This window comes from Helobdella robusta (genome assembly GCF_000326865.2).
Source record: "Helobdella robusta unplaced genomic scaffold HELROscaffold_23, whole genome shotgun sequence".
NCBI lineage: Eukaryota > Metazoa > Annelida > Clitellata > Rhynchobdellida > Glossiphoniidae > Helobdella > Helobdella robusta.
In genome coordinates, this window is record NW_008704216.1 from 1,349,145 (window position 1) to 1,365,349 (window position 16,205).

At 33.9% G+C, this 16,205-nt stretch overlaps 4 protein-coding genes across 4 annotated transcripts in view; all 4 read right to left on the minus strand.

The window, feature by feature from the left end:
• Positions 1–13: 13 nt before the first annotated feature.
• Positions 14–619, minus strand: HELRODRAFT_172320 (hypothetical protein; the record flags this gene model as incomplete). Its single annotated transcript, XM_009018986.1, has 3 exons — positions 14–52; positions 247–402; positions 485–619. 3 exons carry the CDS (start codon positions 617–619, stop codon positions 14–16), a joined length of 330 nt encoding a protein of 109 aa, XP_009017234.1.
• Positions 620–2,625: 2,006 nt separating this feature from the next.
• HELRODRAFT_156957 (hypothetical protein) lies at positions 2,626–8,100 on the minus strand (the record flags this gene model as incomplete). The annotated part of the gene is made up of 8 exons (XM_009018987.1): positions 2,626–2,671; positions 5,041–5,157; positions 5,360–5,458; positions 5,568–5,569; positions 6,471–6,572; positions 6,871–7,076; positions 7,552–7,739; positions 7,910–8,100. 8 exons carry the CDS (start codon positions 8,098–8,100, stop codon positions 2,626–2,628), a joined length of 951 nt encoding a protein of 316 aa, XP_009017235.1.
• A 1,701-nt stretch (positions 8,101–9,801) lies between these two features.
• Positions 9,802–12,877, minus strand: HELRODRAFT_111663 (hypothetical protein; the record flags this gene model as incomplete). The annotated part of the gene is made up of 11 exons (XM_009018988.1): positions 9,802–9,872; positions 9,909–10,006; positions 10,176–10,256; positions 10,401–10,470; positions 10,733–10,791; positions 11,070–11,301; positions 11,384–11,450; positions 11,643–11,720; positions 11,846–11,940; positions 12,177–12,244; positions 12,710–12,877. 10 exons carry the CDS (start codon positions 12,875–12,877, stop codon positions 9,911–9,913), a joined length of 1,014 nt encoding a protein of 337 aa, XP_009017236.1. The 3' UTR covers positions 9,802–9,872; positions 9,909–9,910.
• A 53-nt stretch (positions 12,878–12,930) lies between these two features.
• The window catches only part of HELRODRAFT_111666 (hypothetical protein), a 5,141-nt gene continuing 1,866 nt past the window's right edge, over positions 12,931–16,205 (minus strand). The window contains exons 4-11 of the mRNA XM_009018989.1: positions 15,938–16,089; positions 15,761–15,859; positions 15,568–15,657; positions 15,189–15,266; positions 14,983–15,068; positions 14,630–14,734; positions 14,326–14,544; positions 12,931–14,155 (exon numbers count right to left, since the gene is read on the minus strand). Of these exons, the coding sequence (XP_009017237.1) occupies positions 14,042–14,155; positions 14,326–14,544; positions 14,630–14,734; positions 14,983–15,068; positions 15,189–15,266; positions 15,568–15,657; positions 15,761–15,859; positions 15,938–16,089 (943 nt within the window). The 3' untranslated portion in view covers positions 12,931–14,041. The remainder of the gene's footprint in view (positions 14,156–14,325; positions 14,545–14,629; positions 14,735–14,982; positions 15,069–15,188; positions 15,267–15,567; positions 15,658–15,760; positions 15,860–15,937; positions 16,090–16,205) is intronic.

Consider the following 16,205-nt stretch of genomic DNA (forward strand, 5'->3'; position numbering starts at 1 on the left):
ATCACAAATATGCCTATAAGTTAAGTAGTGCCTTATTTTTCGTGTGATCTGCCTGTTCGTCAAATGTTGAGACGAGAGGCGCTTTTGAACAATGAAGTAAGAGCACTATATAAATCATATAAGTTGATTGACAGATTGATTGATTAATTGATTGATTGATTGATTGATTGATTGATTGATTGAAGGTAACAAGAAGAGAAAAGTAAAAAACGGCCAGCAACGAAGCAGCAACAACTCGAAACAAACATTTTTAACGTCGATCTTCCTCGAGAAATGTTTGATCTGCCTTTCCAGAGGTTGGAGATTCTCAATGAACTTGGCATACTCAATGACTTCTGGCACTGAGTAGGCGTTTATGTACTGCTGAATGTTCTTATTCTGCTTTTTTATTTTGACAAGGCTCTGGGTAGTTTTTAAATTTTAGTTTAAACTTTGAAAGAAAATTCATTTAAGTGACTACTATTTCTCGGTTTATTTGAATAACCTTTTGAATAAATTTGATTTCAGAGACAGATTTGTCAGCTTGATCATTAGCCATTGTTATTTTTGATTCGACCATACAGCTAAGTTTTTCAGCTTCGGCTAGATTCGTTTTCAGCCTATTTAGTTTCAAACGCATCTTTCCTGCTGTTACCTACGGTTTTAAATATCCGGGCATTTATAAAATACGGCCCGCTGGTACTTATTCAGTGGTGTTAATGTATATATATTTATACATTTATATAGACGAGTTATTTTAATGAGTTTGGAACTCCTTCACAGTATTTGTAATTGTCATTTCATATTGTCACCTTTAATACGAGCAAGTTTTCGTTCCCTTCCTTAATTTTTCTGTTCAAAACTTGATTCCTTATCTTCAGAAGGTGAATGTCATTTTCGCTAAGAATCTCATTGGTTTCCTCCGCCTAATTTTGAAATTACACTTAATAATTGTTATAATAATGATTATAATAATAATTATTATTATAATTTATAATATAATCTACTTGGTTCGTTAGGGACTGCATTTTGGCCAAGTGCAACTTTAAGGCGACTTTTTTGAGTCTCAATTTTAGTATGCTCGTATCCTGTGATTATATTTAATAATTATAAATTATTATTATTTCATTGATTATTTGGTTGGTTGATCAATCGATTGGGTGATTGATTGATTAACAATTACCAAGTGATTAAGTTACAGGAAAAAAATCATTAATAATTTTTAAACATCAAACCTTCCAAAAAATCACCCAAAGATAATGAATTGATGAATACCAATTTGTGTACTTCTTCCTGCCAAAATTTCAAAACGTTTGATCCGGATTTGGCTTTGACAGTTCCGGCGACGTTAGTGCTGCTATCAAAAAGTTCATCAAATGCCTGCTTTTTTTCCTTCAGACTGGCCAATTGTCTGGTTAGGTCAATGACCCCGAACTATATATAAATAATCCATCCATCAATCAGTCAACTACAAACCAACAAACAAATATAAACACGAACGAATAATTACAAATTAAACCGAATATAAGAAGAAGTATGAATGAATGAAAATGAATAAACAATAAAAACAAACTTGAGTAAAATCTAATAATCCAATTTAATTTGAATAGTAAATGCGAATGAATAACACGATAAACTCGAGTAAATACGAATACCGACACTAGTCTTTTTGATATCTTTTTTCATCCTGGCAGTTTCCTTTAGGATCATATCTTTTAATTCGTTCAACTCGGTATCGACAGCCTCGATTTTGTTCGTAAGGTTGAGCGTTTTCATACCGTCAAAGCCATGCACATTTTGTAGTTTATTTATTGTCGTTCTTTTTGACCATAGCTATATGCGTTTGTATGTGTGTATTTGTGCGTGTGTTTTACTTACTAAAAAACACAACTACTTACCGGCGTCTTGACCATTGTAATGGCCTCCGGTCTGAAGAAATGTGCATTAAACACCTGCCTACCCAACTGGCGGTCCTGGTAATTTAGTAACATCTCGCTCTCCATTATTACTATTGACGTTAATTCTCTGGGGACGCGTTAATGATTATGATGATTGAGTTATGGCGATTATGATAAAATGAAGTGCTGATGTGATAGTTAAATTGATTATGTCACTAATAAAAATATAATTAATAATAATGATGGTAATTATGACGATGTTGATGAAGACGTCATTGCTATTATTATTATTATCTAGCTACTTGAGTTCAGTGGTCATTTTGATGATTTCATCATCGCTGTATGAATCTAACTGGGTCCTTCGTGATGATGAGACCTGCGTCTTTTGTGTATGTTTAAAAACTTTTGAATGACTGCTTAATAATCGAGTGAATGGACTAATTAATGAATGAATGAGTGAAAAGTAATCTAAAGTTTACAAACTTGTGAAATTTCCTCTTCTTCATCCTCATCTTCATCCTCGTCAGATGATTTTTTCTTACCAGAAAGCGAATCTACGGATAGAAAATCTTGCCAATTTGGCGAAAAATTTTCATCCGACAATTTTTCAGAATCGACAAATCCATCGCCATCTTCATCTTCTTCCTCACCATCTTCTTCTTTCTCTTCATTCATATCTTCATAATCAGCCTTTCTTATCCTAACTAAGCCACGAGAGCTATGTTTGACGAAGCCTGCTAATTTTAATCTACTGTAACTGGACGCTTGGCTTCTCACTGATTTCGCTTCTTCGGCTTCGTATTCCTCACCGTAATAACTTTTAATGAGTTCTTCATTTAAATAATCACCTCCCTCGAGATAACGCGAGGTAAAATCGTTGCTATCTTCATCACGTTCACCATCACTCTCACCATACAACTCATCGTCAAGAACATCATCCTCATCATCTTTTTCTTCTTCCTCTTCCTCACCACCACGTCTTTTTTTCATGCGACCTCTCATCTGCGCTGGCAAATCATTCTGATTCTTCAGCATACTTTTTCTAGCCTGAGCTTCTAAATATCTATTAACACGACTGTCGGAACTTTTCTTGCGTCTGACACGTTCTGCGCTCGATCCAAACTTCTGATTTGCCGCAGGCCGTTCGACATCGTGCCAGTATGACGATTTTAGAGTTGTTTTTCGAGATAATTGCAATTGATAAACCTCTTCACTCTGTCTTCTCGAATCATTTCCGAAACTTTTCTTTGCAATGTTCTTTTCAGTGTTCTTTTTAAAAAAGAACGGCGTATTTTCGGCGTTTGGGAAACTTTCTTGATTTTGGAAATGTAAGGACGTCGCAGGCCTAGATATAGATTCATGCATTGATGTCAAGTTGCTCAACAATCTCATCGTTGTCCTCATCTGATTCTCCAAGAGACTTTCGGCTTCTGAAAATCGCTTTCTTTGTGAATCTTGCTGCTGCAGAAGTTGTGGATTTTGAGATGAACGATTTTGGCCTGAAAATGCCGGCTGGAGAGGTTGCGTAAATTTCGCCAAATTTTTATTCGGCTTCGTCATTTTCGCTCGCGGCATCGTTTTTAGTTTCCTACATTTTTTGATTAATTTAGTTAACAAACATTATAGTTCTGTTTAATTAATAAAATATATTTACTCACTTTCTTGGCGTTCGAAAGATTTCAACGAAGGGCTGGCTATATCAGCGAAACACGTTTTGTCATAGACGGTAAATAAGAGGTTAACTATATACTATAACTATAGGTATGCCCACACAAACGGTTTAACGTGTAAACAAATTAGAACGTCGATAACGAGGCAAGGAAATAATAATAAAAACACGAAGAATATCAATAATAACGGAGGAAATATTTACCAGTTACCATACATTTACCAGTTTAAGCAATGCCTCAGGTTAATTAAAAAATTTCATTTTTAAAACTTACAATGAATGGAAGAAAAAATTCAGAATGAATACTTAAAATTACCATCGTCTGCATCATCACCACCATAACAACCACTATCATCTCCATCATCATCATCATTATCATCACAACCACTATCTTCATCATCATCATCATCATTAGCTTCTTCACCATCGCTATCATCATCAGTACAACTCCCACAGCTTTTCCAGGCCATCCATCCGATCGGGCGCCGACAGCATAGAAACGTCGGCATCACTATCAGCAACAGCCCACAGGAACAAATCATCATCATCACCACCAACATCATCATCATCATCATCATCGTTGACATCATCGTCGTTGACATCAATGGCATCATCATCGTCTTTATCAGGCCTCATCATTAGATTTGCCTCTTCATCATAATCGTCTGCAGCTTCGTAACCGTGGCCGCTATGATGATGACGACGATGTTTGTAGTGGTGGTGTATGGTGACGCCGAGCTTATTATTATTATTGTTGTTGTTGTTGCCGCTGTTGCTTTTGTTATTGCTGTTTTTCAAAGTCCCACCTCCAGTATATTCTCGTAAATTTACCTGGATTATTTGACGAATGAACGAATCAATCGAATAATTCAATTTATTTCACCGTCAACCAGCTAATCATAACTCAACCTTCAGTTAATTTATTCATCCATTCGCCCAATCAAAGTTCAGAAACTCAACTTCCAAATTTAAACTCTACCATTCAACCAATCACAACTCAGCCAATAAAATAAATCACACTTTTAACTAATCAAAATCCATCCCCGCCAATCAGGGCAACACGCACAATCCAGGTCTACCAATCAAATTCACCTTTGTGGAGTACTTATAATACAGATCAACGGCGTCCTTGATCTTCTTAGCCCCAGCCCCACTACGCCCACCCAAGTTGTTGCCCTGACCTCCAAGAGACACCACCAGCCCACTTAACGCGCCTGAATTATCATTTTCTTTAGCCGCTCGCCTTCGCTGGTTTCTGTCTACACAATATGGCCGACATCTGAGATGAATAACGATAAATATAATTATAAATATAATTATAAATATAATTATAAACTCTTTTATTTCAATCAAAGTCAATCTAATGAATGGAAGAAAATAGAATAATTAAAATATATACTAATGTAATAATATTCAATAAAACCACAATGCTCATTATCTATAATAATGAATATAATTATGAGATTTATAATAATAATCAATGATAATAATAACCTTTCAATCTGTATGACGACCAGGCGGTAGGTCAGTAGCATGCAAACCAATGTATTCTTGCAGGTGAAGAACATGTTTGTATAGCTGACGACATCGTATTGGAAGATCAAAAGTAATCTGTTCAGAGTAGTAATCAGTATCTATCTCTCTCTCTCTCTCTCTCTCTCTATATATATATATATATATATATATATATATATATATCAATATTATTACTCATACTACTGCTACTACAGCTGCTGCTAGTGCTGCCACTTCTACTGCTGCAACTGCCACCACTACTTATAACAACATTAATAACAAAAGCGACACCCACGACCTGAGAACCAAAAATGGCGCATCCTGAAGAAACATAGATATAACAATCCCAAACACTTCCGGTGTGAAGCACGGTTCCAACTTAACTGGCGGTGGCAAACTTGGAGACTTTGAAGCCATTTGACCAAATCTCAGTGGGCCCTTTAGTACGGTTTTACCTAAACTTATTGGCGGTACTAGAAGATTTCTGCGTGGTAGCATTATTGGACGTCTTTGTTGTTGTGGGGAATTTTGTTGTGGTTGTAGTGAGTTTTGTTGTTGTTGTGGTTGTAGATTTTGTTGAGACCTTTTGAAATCTTGTTGAGATTGTTTTTGCAGCGTTTGAGATTGTTGTTGTTTTTGTTGTTGCAATGATGCTAATGAAGCTGATGATATTGAACGTTTTAGTTGTTGTGATTTTAGTTTTCGTTTTAATGATGGTGTTGTAACGAGTTGTTGTTGTTGTGGTGGTGAATTGTCAAGTTTTGTTGACTGGTCTGATGATGGTGAAGACGATGATGACGAAGAATGTATTGCTGGTTGTTCTAACTGTAAAAATTGTTGTTGATGATGATGTTGTTGTTGTTGTTGAACCTCATCATCATCACAACCGTTTGCAACGTTTTTATCATTATTATTGCTGTTGTTTTTGTGGTCAACTTCATCACTGTTCATTTTATCATCGTGTTCGTCAACAACTATGTATTGCGGAATTTGTTGTTGTTGTTGATGATTTTGTTGTTGTTGTTCGTGTTGATTAGTATTCACCGTTGCAGTTGTCGTTGTTGTTTGAAATCGTTGTTGCGTGCGTGGTGTGAGTGGAGAGGCTTTCGATGGATTCTGCCGAAACGTGGAGAACAAGCCTGGTGTTCCGGAATAATAATAATATAACAACAATAATAATAATAATAATAAGAAGAAGAAGAAGAAGAGGAGGAAGAATAGAAAGAAAATGAAGAGAAAGAAAAAGTAGAAAAAAATCAACATTATAATCATTAAGACAAACAATATCAATCGTCTTATCATCAATGAATGAATGAATGAAAGAATGAATGAATAAAAGAATGAGTGAAAGAACGAATGATTAAAAAATGACAACCTTGTTGAATGGACAGCAGAGATGGAGGTGCAACATCCTTAGGTTTTTTGGTAGCCGTGAGAACCATTGTAAACTGCAACAAACTCCAGGACCATATTGACAGAATAACTATACATAGCGGTCTATTGAATCGAACCTGTTCAATCAATTGATTGATTGGTTAGTTGGTTGACTGAGTGGTTGGTTGATTTGTTAACTGATTGGATAGTTAATCAACTGAATATCGGTTGATTGGTTGATTAGATGGCTGGCCAATCATCTAGATGGTTGTTTCGTTATTTGATTGGCTGGTTGTTTGGCCTATTGGCTAGTTGACCAGTTAATTAATGACAACGAAAAGAACAATCACAAACAATGAACAAATTAACGCTAATAACAACAAAAACAATAATAATAATAATAAGAAGAATGAGAAGAATAGCAATAACAATAACCGCATCTTCTTTGAAGGCATCGAAAAATTCGACAATATCAGCAGCAGTGGCGATATAGACCAGCAACAATTCACTCAATTGATCGTGCGTCAGCTGGCCTTTTGGCAAAATCCACCTAGGTATTTCGAAGGCATGCACACGTGCTTGATTAATTAAATTCAAAGCTTGAGAGATGAATGTGTCGGGTGTTTTTATATGATTGAGTTCTTTGGGAGGAAACGATTCACAACGATCCTACATATGTCTGTCTGCAAGTCCGCACGCATGCACACACGCACACACATACACACCTTCCAAGAATGAGAAATAATAGTAATAGCTGTTCCAACATTCTAACAACTTGTTCGGATGTTAAGTCAAATTTTATCGGGATTTTCTGGTAACATCGATGATGATGATGGTTACAATGATGACGATGATAAAAAGTATGATGATGACGATTAAGGTGATTGTAAAGAGATCAACAAAGTGATGATGTTGGTAATGATTAATGATGTGGTTAAAATCATAGTAGCAATACTTATGAACTAATCAATCAATCAACTATTCTATCAATGTATCTATCAATGTTTCTATCTCTCTGTCTATCTATCCATCCATCCATTCATTCATCCATTCATCTATCCATCCATCCATCCATCCATCTATCAATCTATCAACCAGTCCAATCAACGAATCAACCCCCAAAGACACTGACAATCTTATCAAGCAGATCGGCAATCTGTTCGTCGTCACTGACGTTATGAAAAACATTGGTAGAGTTCTGCCTAATCAACTCCTCCATAATTCTCTCTTCGAGTTCGTGCAGTTCTAACAACCATATGGGCGGCACTACGGACAGTAAGTAGAATAAAACGCTGGGACAAAACCTTTCAAATATGATCAATCAATCAATCAATCAATCATTCATTCATTCAAACAGTCCATCTCAACCAATCGATCAATCAGTCGATAAACGAACCTATCAATCAAATTTGTATAGCTGAATGAAAAATACTTAAGAAACAAATTCGAAAGAAGCAAAAAAATAACTTCCAACCATTTCCATTCTTGGCCTTTCCTGACGTATATAGTAAAGCCGGTCTCTAGCAGGAGACCTGTTAGAGATGTGGTGGCGTACCAGTGATTCGGATCCTCACTGACAACGGTTAGGAGGTAGATGGTTAGGAAACCGTGAAATGCGAATAGTATTCGTACGACTAGAGCCCGACTGATTATGAACCAACCCATCACTGATTTTGCTGTGAAGGTATGTATGTATGTACGTACGTGTATGCAAGCGTATCTATGTACGTATGTATGTATGCGTATGTATGTGTGTGTATAACAATTGTTATCACAAAACATGAATAAATAATGAATGGATTAGGATGCTTGATTGGTCAAGGACAGGATGCTGTCGACCAATCAATTTCCTTTATTCCTACATACATACATACGTACATACATACACATACATACAAACTTCCATACATGTATACACACACACACACACACATATATATATATATATATTATTCATAATTATTTATTATCCTGCTGGCGATGAAGTTAGCTAACATAAATATCTAATATATACTTCCTGTGTTGCCATATTACTACTACACTGCTACTACTACTACCTCTACAGCTAGTTTTCTACTAACACCAATACTAATCATAATACTACTACCATATACTACTATTACAAATAGTAAGAACATTCACATATTACAAGTGTGTATAAAAAGTTTTTCAATCAATCAACGAATAATCAATTTATTAATAATTAATTAATCAATTAATTAATTACTTTTGAAACAATAGCCTCTGTACATTAAATGATTTGATGCTTCAGAACACTAGCTAGAAATAACTAATGTTGGAAAAATTGCATTGATTACAGCATAGATTAATAACATTTGAAATTGGAAACAACGTAACAACAATTAAGTACAGAGTGCTGAATACAAATACTGAACAGGATTTTGTATAGATAAATAGCATTGACGAAAAATAGGATGGAGAGGCCAAATGTTGAAAAAAGTGACTTCATAGATACATGACGTTGGATGATATAAGATACTTTGTAGATACGTAATGTTGAATGGAATAAGATACTTAGTAGATACATAGAGCTGGATGAAATAAATACTGTCTGCAGGTGCAGAAACAATGAAAAAAAAATACCTTTATAGCCGAGTTCCACTGTGCCAAAATGAAATACAACAACATGAAGTTTCGAAAGGACGTAAAAAATATGAACGTTAAAATATAAACCGTTGAAACAACGTTCTCAAAATCATCTGTTCGTCAATTTTTCAATACATATTCATCCATTAATTCTAATTAATTAATTCTTACAATCAAATTAATTAATTCCTACAATCTTTTCACCAATTCGTTAATTATAGTGCAATCGATCCGTCAAATGGTAGAAGGCGAACGAAATGCGAGTAGGTAGTCGGATGAATAGAAATACAACGTAATAAACAAGATGCACCGGTGAATGGTGCATTTATATTAGGGACAGCAATCGTCTTCATCATCATCATCATCACCCTCCTCCTCATCATCATCTTCCTACTATTCATCTTCACGCATCATTGCTCACTGCACTACCGACGTGCAGCTAGAATGAACGAGGGAGTGAACGAATGAAGGAGTGAATGAACGAATGAAGGAGTGAATGAATGAATGAAGGAGTGAATGAATGAAGGAGTGGATGAAACGTAGAAGTGAATGAATGAAAGAGTGAATGAATAAAGGAGTGAATGAATGAAAGAGTGAATGAATGAAGGAGTGAATGAATGAAAAAACGATGGACCGAAAATAAATGAATGCATACAACATATGTATGAATGTATGAAAAAAACGAATTACCGAAAATAAATGAACGTATACTCTATATATATATATATATATATATATATATATATATATATATATATATATATATATATATATATATTTTCTATAACTAAAATCTTCTTAATCCTCATTCATTAACAGCAACCATTCCCGTTAGGGAATTGTTGCTGTTAATGAACCGTTACAACCGTTAGGGATTGTACCAGTCTAAAAATAGAATCGAGAAAGCAAAGACGATTAATATGAACATGATCCAGACTCGAAAGCCGGCGTTGTTCTTCATGGCCTGGTGGTTTTATAATATTATTATTACTATAATTATAGTATTACTATAATTAAAGTTATAATAATATTATTATAATTATAGTTATAATAATAATAATAGATGATAACGTTGACGATGATTAGAAGAATGAACATATGCGAGAAGATTAACTCAAATTCAAATCAATCACTTCTCTTATCAATTCATTGCCTTCTTTCAGATTTTCATTCGAGCCTAATATATTATCGGCAAGTTTCTGTACACTGACATCCTTGGTTGTAAATGGAAGATAGATGGATATTCAGTCAATCTTTCGTTCATTCATTCATTCATTTGCTCATTTAATTGTTCATTATTTCATTCATCCATTCATCAAATTACCAATCCATCCATTTATCCACTGGAAAAAAATCACCTGCTGCAAAATGTTTTCAGAAAAAACTCGCTGCAGTTTGGATATTTCAATCATATCACCTTCGACTCGTCTGGTGAACATTATTATTATTTTATTATTATTGTTGTTATTATTGTTATTGTGATGATGACGATTATTACGGTAGTCAATAGATAGATAGAAGTAGTGCATACCATTATAAAATGATTTATTGATAGATTAATCGATTGATTGATTGATTGATTGATTGATTGAATGAGTGAGTAAGTGAGTGAGTGATCGTTTAGTAAGATATCAATGATTGGTTGATTGATTGACCGACTGATTGATTGACAGCCGGAGATGACACCCACTTTATCTCTTCAATGATTGAACTCTTTTCAGCGTACAAAATGTCATTCTCCTTTTGTAACTGAATAAATGAATAATAATGGATGAATAAATGATTGAATAAATGAATATACGAATAAATGAATGAGTGAATGAACGAACGAACGAATGAATGAACGAATGCATGAACGAATGAATTAACAAACAAATAAACGACCAAATGAACTAGTGATAGAATAAAATAAAACAAATGATAATCAGCATTCAATAAATATTTGTTAAATAAATCAACCAACCAGCCAGTCAACCAACCGACCAGCCAGCCGACCAGCCAACCAACCAGCCAGTCAACCAACCAACCATCATTTTTTCTTCATAACTCATAGAATCGTCATCCTCATCGTCCTCGTCGTCATCAACATTTTTAGGAGAAGAAATTTTCGGTGATGATGATGATGATGACGGTGGTGGCGATGATGATAATGATGGCGACTTTTTATCATCATCAATATCAGGAGAGGAGTTTTTGACTTTTTTGTCATTGGGGGGAACTTGCAACTTTATTGTAGCTGGTTCCGTCTGCAGCCTGGATCTTAACAACGATGACGATCAATAATAAAGATAGTTAACAACAACAAAGAACAATATGATATAATGAAAAAGGCTTTCATTACATTTTTTTTCTATGTATGGTCCTCTTTACTCGCAGTGCTTTCTGCTCACTATACAACCTACAAACAGCTGTCAATCAATCAATCAATCAATCAATCAATATATCAATATATCAATCAATTCATTAATCAGTCAGTCAGTCAATAAATCAATTGGTCAGTCAATCAGCCAGCCAGCCATTCAGTCAACCAACCAATTATTCATGAAATCAATTAATCAATCAATTAACCAATCAATCAATCGACCAACCAACCAACCAACCAAATAAATACTGTTCAATCAGAATGAGTACATGATCTATATGCTCTCTTGTTTGTCTTAGCACTTTATTCGCATTGGCTGTTGTGAAATTTGCGATGATTGGTTGGTTCATTTGATGACAGATAATTGGTTGACTGGTTGGTTGACTAGCTAATTAACTGGTTGATTGACTAATAAAAATAACAACACAACTAAACGACAACCTTGAACTTTCAATTGATTTATAGCATCTTGTGACATCTTCATAAAGGCTTCAGCTTCAGCATCAATTCGATCTCTATCGATATTTGTCATTTGTCTTGAAGATGGTGATGTTGTTGTCCCCAGAGAAAAAAAACTAAGTGAGAAAATAGGAGAAAAAAATAGGAATGGAGAGAATGATTCAAATAAAAATATAAGTAGCTAAAACACACTCTACATTATTATCTTACGTTTAAAAATAATTTAAAAAAAGTTTATATCACTCCTATTTTAGATATATATATATAATATAATGATACTTTTATTATTTAATAAATAAATATATATACTCACTCAGAGGCACTGATGTAATCTTTTCTATTCTCAAGTAAGAAGTTTTTCAGTTTTGTTATTAGCAAGACCTTTTGAAATAATAATATAAAAAATATTTATATAGTAGAAGTATGTGTAAAATAAGATTTTTAGTTTTGGAAAAGTGATATGCTTCCTAATTATAATTTATATTATAATATGTGTAGTATTCACCATATAAAAATGGTAGGTTAGATTTTGTTAAAAAACTAGTTAATTATCATGTTAGTTAAATAAATTGACTGAAACTTGACTGACTGACTGAATAAAATAAACAAAGCCAATCCTTAATCATAGTTTCGAAAACATTTAGTTAGAATTTTAAAATTTAAATTTTAAAAAGTTTAACTTTAATTAAAAACTTTAAGTTTAAGAAACTATTAATTATAAAATAACTTTAATTAAAAACTTTAAGTTTAAGAAACTATTAATTATAAAATAAAAAACTTTTTTAAGTTAACTTTTCAGATAATTTATACTTTACCTTAAGAGACAAAACGTAATATATCACTCACTACGTTCTTAGCCGTAACAGCAAATTCACTTTTCCTAATATTAATGTTAGATTTTGGCAAAATAGCCTTGTCAGTAGCAGAAGATGAGAATGAGGATGATTGAAGATTTTTTTCTCTTATTTTCACGGTTTTAATTGTCGCTTTAAATAAATTTGTTATATCAGACATTTTTTAAACTATAATTTCAATTAAAAATTTTATTACTAATGTTTTTAAATAGATTTTTTTAAATTTAAAATGACAAAACGTAGCGCAATGAGCGATATTAAAAACAAACTGCATAGAAATCGGATTTTAAATAAAACGATGATACTTTTTGACAAAACTAACCAACTTTTTTATCTACCGTAAACCCGTTTCAATTGAACCACTGAAACGAATAACTTCAACATCAAAATGAACGAAATTTAATTAAAAAATCGTTCATCATCATACACTAAACTATATGCTTAAAATAAGCAAGAAAAATGCAAATTTTAAACACATAAATTAAACTTTCAAGATTTCAATTTCTCATTAAACTAAATAAACAAACATTATTAAATGGATATTTAAACCCATGGATATATAAAAACCATGTATAAACCACGTAAATATCAACTAGACAATTTATATGACGAAACATGTCTATATAATAAAACATTAATTAATCAACTAACCAATCAATCAATTGACATCGAGGCAGCCCATTCAAACAAACCATAAAAATATTAATACTATCTAGTAAAAGCCAAATTCTGTCTTCATAACTCGGCAAATAATAAGAATAATAATAACAAACATAATAGTAATCATAAAAAATTGTTGAACAACAATCATATTATCAACAGGATAAAAATGAAAATAAGAATAATAATAATTAAAAGTGAATCAATCAAATTCACTGTTTAATTACATTGTCTATACATTATTTACAAGGTTTATATATATATATATATATATATATATATATATATATATATATATATATATATATATGACATGAAACAGGACTATTGATTCATGCAAACAAATAACTTAAAAATGGATGTATATGCTTACCACCACCACCATCATCATCATCACCATCATCATCATAATCATCATCATTTATACATTTATTATTATCATTACTACTACCATGATTATTGTTATTATTATTATTTACGGTATCATATTGTATAGCAGGTAATTCCATCTATCATAAATAATGGCTTCATCAAACTTATCCTACTATAAAATGTAGCAGTTGCGTGTATATATAAACCTTTCATAGCATCATATACATATATATATATATACTCCAAAATATAGGCCCCATACTAATTACAAGGTAGGTGCGGTCGGCATAGTTTACCTAACAATAGGATTAGAACTCCAATCTTGTATCTGTGTGGCTTGCGTGTATTTCTGCGATGTTGCTCTGTTGAAAACTGGCAGGACCTCATAGGCCTCTGCTGGATTTGACTGTTGGGTATGTACGCACGTAAGCGTTTTGTTTGTGTGCTTTGTTTATATGCACATATTATACCAATAAACTAACAAACCAACAACTTAATCACAAGCCAGCCAGCCAGCCAAACATCAACCAACCAGCCAATCAACCAATCAGCCAGCCAACCAGCCCGCCAACCAACCTTCAGACAAATCGTAGCATCAGAGCCGTAGCCGTCGACCGAGAACAGCGACAGATTACCGCCGAAATAGCGTGCGTAAATTTTCGAAAGAGGCAATCCATAACCGTAGCCCGCAAGTGGCGTCTGACCTTCGCAGTCGGGCCTGGGGGCTGTCGAGTACATGTAGTTGAAGAGACGCTTCAACTGACTACGCTTTATACCACCCCCTCTGTCGGAAATCTGCGTCAAAAATTAGGTCCAGAAATGAAGTTAGATCATAAAGGCCAAAGGTTAATTATGTTTCTAAAATTTTGAAATTATTTACTCTGATAGTGACATCCTGTGACCCTTTGCTTATAAGGACTTTGACTTTTGGAAGTTGACCTTCACCTTTGCCCCCGTGACATTCAACAACCGCTCTCAAGGAATTCTGAATGTATGGACGCGTGTATGTATGTATGAATGAATGTATGAATGAATGTGTGTGTGGTGTGTATGGTGTAAATAAATAAATAAATAAATAAATAAATAAATAAATAAGCGTGTGTGTGTTTGTGTGTATGGTGTATGCATGTTCGTATGGATTCTTACATACGCGTGTGTGTGCTGGGGTGTGGATTTGCATGCTGCTTGCTACTGTTAAATCAAATATTCTCGAACAAACGTTAAGAAGCAGACTTTGATAATTTCGAAGATCATGTGATAGAGGTGAGAAGGTATGTAGGACATGTACACATCGTCAACCAACAAGCCCTTCGTCGTCTCTACATGAAACATGGTGACGATGGTGATCATGAAGGAATGCATGTATGAATGAATGCATGTATGGATGAATGAATGAATGAACGAATGAATGAATGAAAAAACAAATAAATGAATCAAACCATCGCTGCATATAAACTCGCAATCTGGGCAATCAGAGTAGTACTGCTCGCATAGGAATCTTGCATTATCAAATGCATCTGAAGGTGAAAATAATAAAAATAATAATATAAATTAATAAAAATAATAACAATATCCGAAACAAATAATAATAAGCAAAAACAACAATTTTTTTATAAAAAATCTTAAATGCTAACGACACCCAAGACTCAAATTAACGAGATGTTAATTTTCGCCTATGGGACGACAAATATGTTAATGAGATGTTAATTTATGCCAGTGAAATGTTAATTTATGCCAGTGAAATGTTAATTTATGCCAATGAAATGTTAATTTATGCCAATGGGATGTTAATTTATGCTAATTGGATACTTATGGCACCTTCAGCCACGGACTTGACGCCGCATTTCAGTTGGATCTCGCCTACGTAGCCGTCAATGGTTATCTTCTTCTTCTTTGAAAAGATGCCCACTGCAGGTGGAAACAGAGAAAAAAATATACTAATACCCTTCAGTATAATCATTTATAACTTTAAAAAATTTATAAACAGATTAAGTAAAAACTTGAAGCTCACAATGTTGCCCGAGAATTGTATTCAGTCCAATCCGACTCATGTAGAACCTATCTAGGAAGTATTGTATGCGCGCGTCGACCGGTGAAGAGACATCCCTAACTTCAGAATTCTTCATGCGTTTGCTGGCGCTGTTGGAGCTGATGTTGTTGTTGTCGTTGTCTGAATCGCTGTCGCTACTATCAAGATCCTCCTCTTGCTGCTGTTGTTGTTGTTGTAGAAGTTTGTTGTTGTTGTGTTGTTGTTGGGCTTTGAGTTCGAGGATCCCCTCTGCCATTGTCTCTACGACCGTCGTGTGCCGGTTGCGTATAAAATCCAAGCCATCGTTTATTCTGAAATTGTGTGCGTGTTTGTATGTATGTATGTATGTATGTATGTATGTATGTATGCATGTGTGTATGCATGTATGTATGTATGTGTGTATGTATGTATGTATGTGTGTATGTAT